At 39.2% G+C, this 12,315-nt stretch overlaps 1 protein-coding gene across 1 annotated transcript in view; it reads left to right on the top strand.

The window, feature by feature from the left end:
- The window catches only part of Cpvl (carboxypeptidase vitellogenic like), a 111,035-nt gene extending 101,671 nt beyond the window's left edge, over window positions 1–9,364 (top strand). The window contains exon 12 of the mRNA XM_090332318.1: window positions 9,213–9,364. Within this exon, the coding sequence (XP_090188444.1) occupies window positions 9,213–9,320 (108 nt within the window). The 3' untranslated portion in view covers window positions 9,321–9,364. The remainder of the gene's footprint in view (window positions 1–9,212) is intronic.
- Window positions 9,365–12,315: the final 2,951 nt, after the last annotated feature.

Raw genomic sequence — 12,315 nt, 5'->3', positions numbered from 1 at the left:
ATAAGCCATGCATTCATGGCTGATATCTGTAATTTTAGCTACTCAAGAGGCTGAGATGTGAGGATCATGGTTCAAAGCCAAGTCAGGTATGAAAATTTCTGAGACTCTTATCTCCAGTTAACCACTAAAAAGCAGGAAAAGGAGCTGTGGCTCTCAAGCAGTAGAGAGCTAGTCTCAAGCAAATAAAGCTCATGGCCCACACCCAGAGTTCAAACCTCAAGACTGAAGACTGGCAACACACACACACACACACACACACACACACACACACACACACACAACACAACACACTAATTATTTTGAGAAATGTATAGTAATGAATTTTGCATTTCCTAGTGTTATAACCTCTATTACTGCAGTAATTAAATGATACATTTGTCTTCTGACAGTGAAACTCAGATAAAAGTTCAGTGGCCATTAGTTAAGTACTTATTATTGGGATCTGTCAGCCCATTCTGCCAAGTTAACATGCATTTGTTAATTGAATGTATCTTTTTTATATATATTATCTCTGGATCCTTGGAGAAAGTTAAATGCTTTGGGGTTGACTACTGGTTTCAGGTATCTGACACTTCTTTTTACCTTAGCTCTGAAAACTAATGCTCCCCAAACCCCTCTGATCCTGGACAAACGAACAAATAATCACTTACATTGTGCCAGTACTAGTGCTTGAAATGAAGGCTTGGATGCTGTTCCTGAGCTTCTGTGCTCAATGCTAGCATTCTGCCACTTGAGCCACAGTTCCACTTTCAGTTTTGGGGGGGTAATTAAGTAAAGATAAGAATCCTTCACTTTCCTGTTCTGGCTGGCTGGCTTCCAACCACAGTCCTCCGATCTCAACCTCCTGAGTAGCGTGGATTTCAGGTGTTGCCACTAGTGTCCAGCTCTTGGATTGGCTTTGAACTGTAATATTCAGATTTCTGAGTAGCTAGGATTACAGGATTAAACCACCAGTGCTAGATTGAGTTTCCCCCCCTCTCACCACATACATCCTAGAATTACCACTGAGCTATACTCCTAATCCATCTACGAGTCATAACATCATCATTTTACCTTGCTAGTTACAAATGACTTTTGTTATTTATCACTTTAATACTTATCTAAATATGATGCCATATATATGCAGACATTTAAAAACTTAAAAACTTTGAATCAAAACATTTACTATTATCTGGAAATGCACTCTACTTTAAAGCAATTTAACTCAATAGGACATCTTTGTGCAAATGTCATTTTTCTTAACTCATACATAGTTCAGTTCCAAAAGGCGCAATATAATTACAATTCATTGTTTCTTCCCACATATGCAAATTCTCAGGGGCTTCTCATTCTCTACATGGCCGTAGCTCCATCGGGGATAATTTTCCTCTGTCTCAGAACGTTTATTTCTTCTTTCCATGGATGGTTAATAGGGAAGGGAAGCAGGGAAAACAAGATGATTGGGAGGGGTGGGGAGAGGGATACTTGGACAAAATCATGAGAAAGAGTATTAATGTGCGAGAAGTAATGCATCTAGTACCTGACGAATGTAACTGTGACCCCTCTATACTTTACCCCAACAATAATTTTTTTAAAAAAAAATGAGGTCTCCATTTGTGTAAAAATTCTAGATTGTCAGTTATTTTCTTTCAAATCTTTAAAGATTGTGTCTTTATCTCTTACTTTTCCTCATTTCTTTCCTATTTGATTGATGGATTGCAAGCCACTGTTTCTTTTCTTGTGATACTTTTCAGGATGGGCTCCGTCTTTGGCTTCTCCCATGTACTATTGTGTGCCAGGATGTCATCATTTTCTCTGCATTTTTCCAGTTTACCATTCATTGAGCTTCTCCAAAGTGTGGCCTAATGATGCTCACCAATTTTGGAAATTTTTCAATCAATATCTCTAGATATTACTATTTTTCATCCCAATCTTTTCTTAAATTTTATTCTAGAACTCCACTTAAACACAGGATAATTTGTACTTGTGTATCTTTTTCTCTTTTCTGTATTTTATTGTCATTCTCCATGGGTCAGCCTGGATATTTTTGACTAATCTATTGTGTCAAACCTAAAGTGAAATCATTGAGATCTAATTTCAATTAACAGTGAATAAATGACTGCTTTGTTTAGAACTGCTTTGTTCCCTAAATGATTGAACAACTTGTTAGCAGTTACTTAAAAATCTCCACTGGATCACTCCAACATCTGGTCCACTTGTGGTCTCTTTCTGCTATCTGTTTTCGCCTTGGAGTTTAGTCACTTGGTTGTATCTTTTGGTATATGTACTAAAACTTACTCAACATGAGATGAAATGTATGTGGGGGGAAAGATATCATTTTGTTCAGAAGAGCGTTTAATTTTTTTCTGGAATGCAGTTGGGTCCAGACAGCCCACCTCCATTCAGTAAGGGGTTGGTGCTCGCTTTCAAGGTTCTGCACCACCCATGGGTGTTTCATAAGCCTCAAGGAAGGCCTATGGGGTTCTCCAGCCAGCCCTTCTTCCAAGCCAGCAACTCCAACTTCTCTTCTCTTCTCTTCTTTTCTCTTCTCTTCTCTTCTCTTCTCTTCTCTTCTCTTCTCTTCTTTCTCTTCTCTCTTCTCTCTTCTCTTCTCTTTTCTTTTATGCCAGTCCTGGGGCTTGAACTCAGGGCCTGAACATGGTCCTTGAACTTTCTCAAGGCTATCACTCTACCACTTGAGCCACACACAGCACCACTTTGGGCTCTTTCTATGTATGTGGTACTGAGGAATTGATGTAAGGCAAGCACTCTACTACCAGGCCACACTCCTGGCCCCTTCTTTTCTTTGGGTATTTTCTTTATTTCTTTATTGATATTTCTAATACACTTAAACTACCAGAAGTTCTCTAGTTTTTCATTCTTTTATCTGCCCTTTTATTGCTGGGCTTCCTGGTCAGAGAAGCTTAGAACATGAAGACTTTTCAAATGGGTGGGCAGAACCAAATGCCAAGCTCCTTTCTCCTTGGTCTTCTTACTTCTTTGGCTCCTACCTCTCATGACCTGCTTGCTGTCTCCTATTTTAAACACTGTTCTTTTTCTATGCAGCTTCTATTGTTTGGTAGCACAGAGCTGAAATAGGAATGGCAATGTGATGCAACAAGATTGCTGCAGATGAATAAGTAAAGTAGTGCACGTGGGAAGCCTTCTCTGGAGTTGCTGTGGGGCAGCGCCAAAAATCGGACAAACTATTCCAGAAACTTCATGATAACTATAATCGAGTCTCCTAGAGTACCTTGAAGCTTCTTTTCAGACTAGATGTGGTGGTTCACAAAGATAAAGACAGAAGGATTAAAGTGCAAAGTTAGCCTTGGCAAAAGGTTCTGAGATTTTATCTCAAAAACAAAGTGAGCCTGGTGGCACATGCCTGAAATCCCGGGTTTACAGGATACAAAGGTAGTAGGACATGTTTCAGATACCTATTTCGTAGTCATTTGCTAAACTCTGAATGTGCAGAAGTGCAGAAGTTACAGGGATAGATCCCCTATGTGTTGCTGTGTTGCTAGAGCAATTCTGTTCTCATCTCTGTTCTTTTTTTTTTTCTTTTTGTCTGTGTGGACTGTTTATAGATGAGGGTTGTGTGTGTGTGTGTGTGTATGTGTGTGTGTGTGTGTGCGCACGCGCATTGGTGTTCTTTGAAGTGCCTTGCCTTATTCTTCTTTAGGAAGTATCTGCTAACAAGATTTAGCTTGTTATTTATTCTAATTTCTGTTCTTTTTCATTTATCTTTATTTGTTCCCCCTCACTACCACCATGGGCCATGGGGCTTGAACCAGGCCTGGGCACTGTCCCTGAGCTCTTCAGCTCAAAGCTACCACCCTACCCTTAAGCCAAGCCCCACTTCCTATTTTCTAGAGGTTAATTGGAGGTAAGAGTTTCAGGTCCTTTTGAGCCAGAGCTGGCTTTGAACTTTGATCCTCAGATCTCAGTCTCCTGAGTAGCTAGGATTATAGGCATGAGCCAATAAAGCCGCGTCTGGCTTTATTTGAATTTTTATTTATTTTATTTCTACATATAGTCCATGTCTGAAAGCTAGAGAGAAAGATTTCATAAATGCAAAATGAAATCAGAAAATTAAACAAAAAATGAAAATTGGAAAGCATAACAAGCATGGGTCTTTTTGTGCCTGTGTCCTGTGGCTCATTCCGCAGTGGAAATCAGGCACCCTCTATCCTGTGTTTTTTCTCTCGGCTTCATGTCCTATGGGTGCCTCTCCTTCTTGTCTCCTCTCCAGCATAATCTTTTGCAATTCCTCAATTCTGTTCATGTCTGAAGTTCAAAATGGGGGGAGGGGTGGAAGAGGCATTTATATCTGATCAATCACTAATTCTATTAGTTTCACTCAATCTTCTTCCTTTCTTGCCTTGCCTCACTATCTTTCTGTGATTCTACATTCATCCTTACCTGAATGATAATCTCCTATTTGCCTGCTTGCCTGGAATCACCTCATTAAAAATCAGTCTTCTAATTGTATATTCAATCATTTTTTTCTTTAATGCAAATCTGCATGTCATTATTCCCATTTAAATCCCTAGGATATCTGTAGAATAAGCAGATTCACTGGAACAAAAAGCAAATTAGTGGTTGCCAGGGGTGATAGGGATAAAGAGGAGTAGATAATGATTACTGACAGGTAAGTATGGTCTCATTGGGCCAATGGACCCTCTAGAGCTACAACTACACATCAGGCGAATGTACATACTGCTGCCACTTTAAAATAAAACTGTACCTCTATGTTAAGTGTATCTTTGCCATAATTACATATATATAATATATATGCACGTATATATAAGTGTATAGGCTCCTAGCTGCTCATTCTGTTATCTCGGGTGATTGGTGGACCCAGTGACATCTAACAGGTTCATTTATTGTTTTATCTACATTACCCCATGAATGGAGCCACTTATGACTGAACATGTGCTCCCACTCTGTGAACATGCAGTGTACTGTCTGTAGTGCAGTCCTCTTTCCATGAGCCTGTGAACCCATCATCTGTTCATAGATGGGTCCTCTAAGACATACTCTCTCTTCACCCCTCCTAGCCTCCAGACATATCTGCAGCAGCAATCGTGGATTTCCTCTTGCATCTGGAATCTGATAAGGCACCTGTGGGAAGCCTTCTCTGCCATGGCCATGTGTCTAGATACAAAGGGATCTGTCAATTTTCTAAATGTAATGATGCTTTACATGTCAGAATATCCTTTTTAAGTTCATGGAGCATCCAGGACCCCCTGAACATCTGGAACTCATTAATTTAGAAGCACTAGAATATATAGTTTCTGTTGATGAGGCTGGTTTCATCTGGGAAGACTTGAGATTAATCTTACCACCTTTAAACGGGTAACCTGGACTCTCAAACTTTGTCACACAATTCTAACACTACTGCATATTTTGTGACCTTGATTTCTGAATATTAAGGTTTGGTTATAAACAACCTAGTAGGTAATTCTTCAGCAATCATAACTTTACTATTGAGGTTCAAATGTTGGCAAAATGTCGTATGGGAATCTGCTTGAAAACACTCTTTGGGTAAAATGGTGGCATGTGAAATAGGCTTTGTTTCCCATCTTAACAATACTCTGCCCTCTGTCATTGGATTCTTATATATGGCAGCTCAGAAAGTGGGCAAGGTCATCAGGGAGGTCACTAAGAAAGCAGGGTACCACCTACCTGACCTGCTCTCATCACTGCTGGCTTGTCAAGGGCACAAGTAGTGTGTGTTCGTGGGTTCAGGAGAGTGGAGGCCCAGGAAAGGTAAACCAAGATGAGAAACAAATTTTTCCTTTGGCATAAATAGAGAACTTTTTGCTTTTTCTATGAAATAGATAGCTTCTAAACGGTAGTTCTCAGGAAGTCATTGGGATCCAGGAACTGGTGGCTCCCACCTATAATCCAAGCTACTCAGGAAGCCAACATATGAAGATCAAGGTTCAAACCTATCCCAGGCTGTAAAGTCCAGAAAGCTCTTATCTCTAGTTAGCCACTTGAGCTCAAGCCTTAAAGAAAAAGACAGTAATAACAGGAGCACTAATAACAAAGGACAGTAATAACAGGACAACTAATAACAGTTAGGTTGCTACAGACTTGATCTTTGTTGGAAGAATAGTTCTCATGACGAATGTTTTTTTGAATCTCGGAGAAGTATTACACTAACTTGTACACAGACATTATTCAATTAAATCCTCTCACAGCTCACAATCCCCCCCCCCAAAAGGAGTACTTCTTTCCTTACAGCAAGGTCAAGGGTCAGCAAGGTCAAAGAAGCTAATTGCTCAAGGACACATAGCTTGCACATACACCTTTTGCTCCTGATCCCTAGCTATTAGATTCTGTCCTGCCCCTGGGTTGCAGCTCTGGTTCTGAAGGCTGGGTGATCCTTAGCTTAGGCATGTTCAATTTACTCTTTCTCTAAGTTGCTGGCATACATCTCCAGTTGAAGCAGCTGGATTTTGTCATTCAGATGACTTTTGAAAGTGACCTCAGTCTAGCTTAAGATTGTACAGAAAGTCCTCATCGAATCCCTGCTGATGCCAGAGATTTAGATAGATGAAACTCTGTAGGGAGGGAATTGTAGCCTGCGATGTAGGGGAAAAAGATTTCCTCTAGAGTTACTTGTCATACAAGTTTACTTTCAGTCTGTGACCAACATGGTACATGTTTCCAGATACTGACACTGGGTGACATGGAAACTGTAGAAATGAGACCAAAAGTCACACATTATGAGCAAGGCAGGCTAAGCTTCTTCTCTGGGTTTTCAACTGCGGCCAGACAGCTCCAGCTGCAGGAAGCCAGCACTGACCAGATGTGACCAGGATCTGCTCAACAAAGGGAGTAACAGGCTTTTATTGGCTGTTCGGTGGTGAGCAAAAGTTTGCTAATTGTCCATTAGCCTTGGGCATCATTGGAAAAATTGTTTTTCTTCTTGTACACGAGGGTTTTGGCCTTGTACTTGACCTAACTGCCCTAACTGTGGTGAAATTACTGACCCAGGAAGTACTATATCCCCTCTATTACTGACCACAACAATCTTATTAAAGGGCTTTCAGCATTTGACTGAGAATTTTCTGCGTTTTCTTTTGCTAGCATAATTGTCCAGTGTAAATGTGCCTGGATCCATGATTTCGTCTGGGGTTTATAGTAAGGTTGAGAGTGTAGGTGCTTGAGTTGCTGTGAAAACTCAAGGGCAATTGGCCAAGTTGACCCTGTATTACAAACAAAACTTCTCAAATGATCAACACATGTATATGTAGAGCTGTCCTCAGCTCTGAGTCTGACTCAGAACTTTGAAGCAACCACTGGGTCAGACAGGGTATAAAGACAAAGATACCAAACTTTTTATCCCATTTTAATCACTCAGCATTTGTAGGCTCCAGTGAAGAGTCAGTGTTTGTAGAAAAAGTAGATTTGTAGCTTATTCAAAGTAACTTCAGCAACTGTTATCATAACCCACACAATAGAGGTGTCTGTTATCTCGCAGCAGCAAATAGGGAATTTAGAATGCATTCATTGCTCAGCTGTGCAGCCTCAAAAACTAGACATTTTTAATTTAAGTGAAAGGTGACGTTTTTTAAGTTAAGTTAAACAAGTGAAAGGTCTAGGGGTATTGTTTATCGACACACTGACCACCTAGAAACTGCAAGGCCCTGAGTTCATATCTTAGTACCACCAGAAAGAATGAATAAGAAGCAGGGGGAAAATAAAAAGGAGAGGAAGAAACAAGAAGAGGAAGAACAAGAGAAGCAAGAAGATATGTTTAGGTTTTATTTTGTTGTTCCCCAGCCCTGTGGCAAAAATTCCCCTTGTTTTTATGTGATTCGTGAGGCTCCAATAGTCACAAAGGACTCCTAGACTGCAAACATTTGCCCTTGTGGTTTTATCTGGTATTTTATGATGAAGCTCTTGAGAAAACACAAGGATAGGGACAGAAAAAAGCATGTGCTCTCAGTGGGTAACAGACTAAAGGTCCAGAGTTCATTTGCCTTTGTCACTTTTCTATAGTCCCTGACTCTTTTACTTGGACATAAATAATAGATGGACTCCATAGTGATCCCAGAAGTGTGGTATAAAGAAAAATTAATATTTATATGTGTGAAAGGGGACATTCCAATTCTGGGCCCCTGACCTGCCCCCACAGGACTGCTAAAAGTGGGTAAAAGCATTATTAAAGACAAAAAAAATTCAGTTTAAGTATAGAACTATTGTACAAGATTCATGATGTGACTAAATCACTGATAGGCCAGGTATAGTGACTCATACCTATATTCCCCCTAACGACTTAAGAGGAGAAGCAGAGATTAGGATTGTAGTTTATAGCCTAGCACAGGCAAAAAGTTTGTGAGGCACCATCTCGATCAATAAAAGTTGGTGTGTAATGGCACATTTGTCATCTCAGCTATGACAGGAAGCATAAATCAGCTTGAGCATGACCATAAAACTATTCAATAAATAACTAAAACAAAAAGGCCTGAGGAACATGGCTCAGGCAACTGTCTAGCAACCACAAGACCCTAAATTCAAATACCAATACTACAAAAATTAAATAAATAAAATAAGCTTTTTAGAAAATACTTATGGGTATTTGTGTCAAAAGTCATGGTTCTAGTCAGTTAGCTTACTTACATATCTCCAAAATAGCCCTGTCACCTAGGAACTCATGTGAATGATCCTGCCGACAGTTGTCTACTGCACAAATTTGGACAGCCTTAAATGGCAAGGTAAAATTTACCTTACAATGTTGAGTCCATCAGCTACCAATAAAATGGCAGGTGTTTGGAAAGGGATTTTTTAATGAAATAAATCTATTATTGGTTTGTGTCTTAGTTCCTTCCACTGAGGTAGGTTAAAGGACCTAGCACTCCCTAATGGAGGGATAGGAGTAACCAACTCATTTTCTCTGAAAGGAAAAAGATTCATACAGGGGTGGGGGGCAGGGCGATACAACTTTGTGTAAAATCAGATAGCTACAGAAGTCTTTTTAAGTTTCTGCCTTTAAGATATCTATTATTAAGGGTATCATAAAAGAAACAATCAGTATTCAAAAGTTTATATGGATAGGGTCTGTTCTGTGTTTGACACTCTCTCTCCCTCTCCATCTCTCCCTTCCCCCTCCCTCTTCCCCCTTTCTCCTTCCCCCCTCACTCTGATCTGCAAGAAATTTGCACAAAAAAATCATTTTAGCCTAACAATGAATTTGCATTTTGTCTTTGCTCCTCAAGGTAATTGTTCGGGGTGGAGGGCATATTTTGCCTTATGACCAGCCTCTCAGATCCTTCGACATGATCAATCGATTCATCTATGAAAGAGGATGGGAACCTTATGATTGATTGGCTAAATCTGGCTTCTTAAAAAAAAATGTTCAGAGTCTTAATCTTTGAAAAGAACACATTTTAGAAACTGAAAATATAATTTAAATGAGAAAAGTATCTTTGTATATCCAAGATGTCTGTCATCAATAAAAATTAACTATCCTTGAAACAAGTGAGCTTTTGATTTGAGAAAGATGGTTTACTGCAAAAGAAAGCATTTCATGATTGGGAGTATGGAAGAATGGGCTATGTGGCACTGATTCAGACAATGGATAAGTAAGATTTGTGTGTTTTAATTATTGTGTGTGTGTTTGTGTATACATGTGCACACGAGTACACCGATCACAGGACAGGTGTGAGCCATTGGTGTCCTGCTTAATTAGTAATTTTTAAGATGTCCTTAGTAAATGAAAAGTTCAGCAAATTCATAAAGCTGTAAAGAATCTCCGTTTGGTAAAACGGAAAAGTGTTTAGTAAACATTATTGCATTAAAAAATTGCCATTGCCTGGCACTAATAGTTACTTAGAAAGCTGAGATTTGATGATTGCTCTTCAAAGCCAGCTCAGACAGGAAAGTCCCTAAGACTCTTATTTCCAGTTTACTAGCAAGTAATAAAAAGCAGGAAGCAAAATAAAGTAAAATATAAGAAAGCAGGAAGCATAGATACACTTCAAGCAGTAGAGCAGCAGATTCTAAGCTAAGGGACAGTGCCCCAGTCCTGTGTTCAAGTCCTAGCACTTGCACTCAAAGGGAAAAAGCAGGAAAAAAAAATTAAAATTAAAAAGAGGAAAAGAAAGGGCTGTTATTATCCTCCTACAGAATGGGTGAAGTTATAACAGTCTTCAAGAAGAACTTTATTTAAAAATATGGTCTTAGCATAAAATGGAGCTGTGGAGTCTCAGAAATAGGAATCTTATATTAAAAGCCTGATGTGTCAATTTAGGATAAGGAAGAGAATTTCATGCAGAGAACAAATTTGGTCACCTTACTTTTTTTTCCTTTTTCCTTCCTTATCTCCTCCTCCTCTTCCTCCTTCCCCTTCTCTTTCTCTTCTTCCTCCTCCTCTTCTTCTTTTGAGCTTTTTGCTTCATTTCAAGTTTAATCATTTATCAGCCCAAAGGGCACTTTATGTGAATCATTTTAGTGAGTTTTAAATCCTCTACCTAGCACCAAGATATTTACTAGTCTACATGCATTATTGATTTTCCAAATGAACTCCCAGCTCCCACAGACTCTCCTGGTTCTGCACCATGAGTCTATGTCTCAGAAATTCCAACATCATTCCTCAATTTCCAGTCTATGCACTGCTTCATTGGAGAATTAAGTTTTAAGAGTCAACTCCTATTCTTGCTGCCAATATTGAGTTCATTCCTTTAACTCCTCATTTTGTGACCCATTGCACTCAGGTTTATTATCTTCCTTTTTTTAAGGTTATATTATTCATGATGCTCATGTATGAAAAGCCATCAAATCAAACATGCTGGTCAAAAGCAGATTCAATATTGCAGAATAAACTTGAGCCATGATCTTGGGTAGTTTGGGATAATTCACTTCTCACCAATAACTCCCCAAGTCTCAAAGAAGGTCACCAGAGGGAATTTAAAAGATGCTCTACATTCATACGCCATTTCTACAAGAGTAAATGAGACATTCAATCCCAACTCTTTAATGATTGCATGTTTGTGAATCAGTCTATTTGCTAAAAGATTATTCTTAACTCAAAAGTCAATATTGACTCTTTTCGTGTTCATGGACAGAGTGACAAAAAAAAATTGAGTTGTTCAACATGTACATTCCCAGCTGTAGTTAAAGGTAACAAACACCTCTTATAATGTAAGAAAGTGGCCCTTCAGGGTTTGCTTAATGCCAGGTCCTCTGCTTTTCTTTGTACTTTTTGCTCCTTATTTTTCTGTCCAAGTTGTTGCCAAGCACAGTACTTAAGTGCTATCTATTAATCCTAAACACAAGAAGGTTGTGATGTTTCTTTAAGAGAAAATATGAATGTGAAGTTTTGTCTAGGCAGGATTTATAATGCTAAATCTTGAGTTCAATGTGAATGAGTCAACAATATATATTAAGTAAGATGATTCACTGAGCAAGATTATGTATTGATTGATTGACAGGAATGTTTGTTTTACCAGAGGCTTGATGAAAACTAGTTCTATATTTTTCTTAAGAACAAAGGTTTAGAGTTTAATAATTCAATGTGCGAGAATTAGCTACTGACAGGGCATTTTAGCAGAGAGAATGGCACAAATGACGCTCAGTAAGTGGAAATGGTGTTTCCAATTTTATCACCTCTCTGCCCCCATGTATTAACTGGTGAGAGTGAGGTAGGGAAGGGGATATAACTTTTCTGGCCTTCCAGACAGTGTCTCATAACTAACTCATCTGAGGTCTAGACCCATAGAGACTGACTCTTCAGATATCTGGCTTTAAAAGAAGAAAGGGAACTGAATTTCTGAAACTAAAGAAAAACAATTTTTCTAGAGCCAGTCCTTTCATAGAGACTATCTGACTAGGTTACACACCTTCTATGAGATTGAGATAACCCATTAGTGTCCAGGTAGACAATTCTAGAATTGTGTCTATACTTGTTTTACTTCAAAATGAGATCACAGAAATATTGAGAGAAAGAACCAAGGGTGAACCAATGCAGCAGCGATACTTACAAGACACTGTATTGGAAATAAACTTCACAACTTGGAAGGGGAGGGAGGCAGGGGGGAAAGCAGGAGAAACCCAGAGAGAGGGTAAAAATGTTCGACAAGTAATACATTCATATCCTTACTAGGTAACTGTAACCCCTCTGTATGTCACCTCTACAATAATAAAAACCTGAGATCACAATTGAGCCATTACTACTAGTTAATGCTAGCTGGTCACTGTGACCTTCCTGAATCCAGATGTAAGATGGTCCAGTGTCTCATGGGACAAGCAGCAGCTACAATGAGGTGGAATTATGTAGAGGGGGATCCCACTAAGCCGCTTCTTATTGTTCTAAGCCAAGTA

The sequence above is a fragment of the Megascapheus bottae genome, chromosome 5 (assembly GCF_031878675.1).
Source record: "Megascapheus bottae isolate mThoBot1 chromosome 5, mThoBot2.hap1, whole genome shotgun sequence".
Taxonomy (NCBI): Eukaryota; Metazoa; Chordata; class Mammalia; order Rodentia; family Geomyidae; genus Megascapheus; species Megascapheus bottae.
The sequence above is the reverse complement of the archived record's forward strand: the minus strand, read 5'-3'. Positions and strand labels throughout refer to the sequence as shown.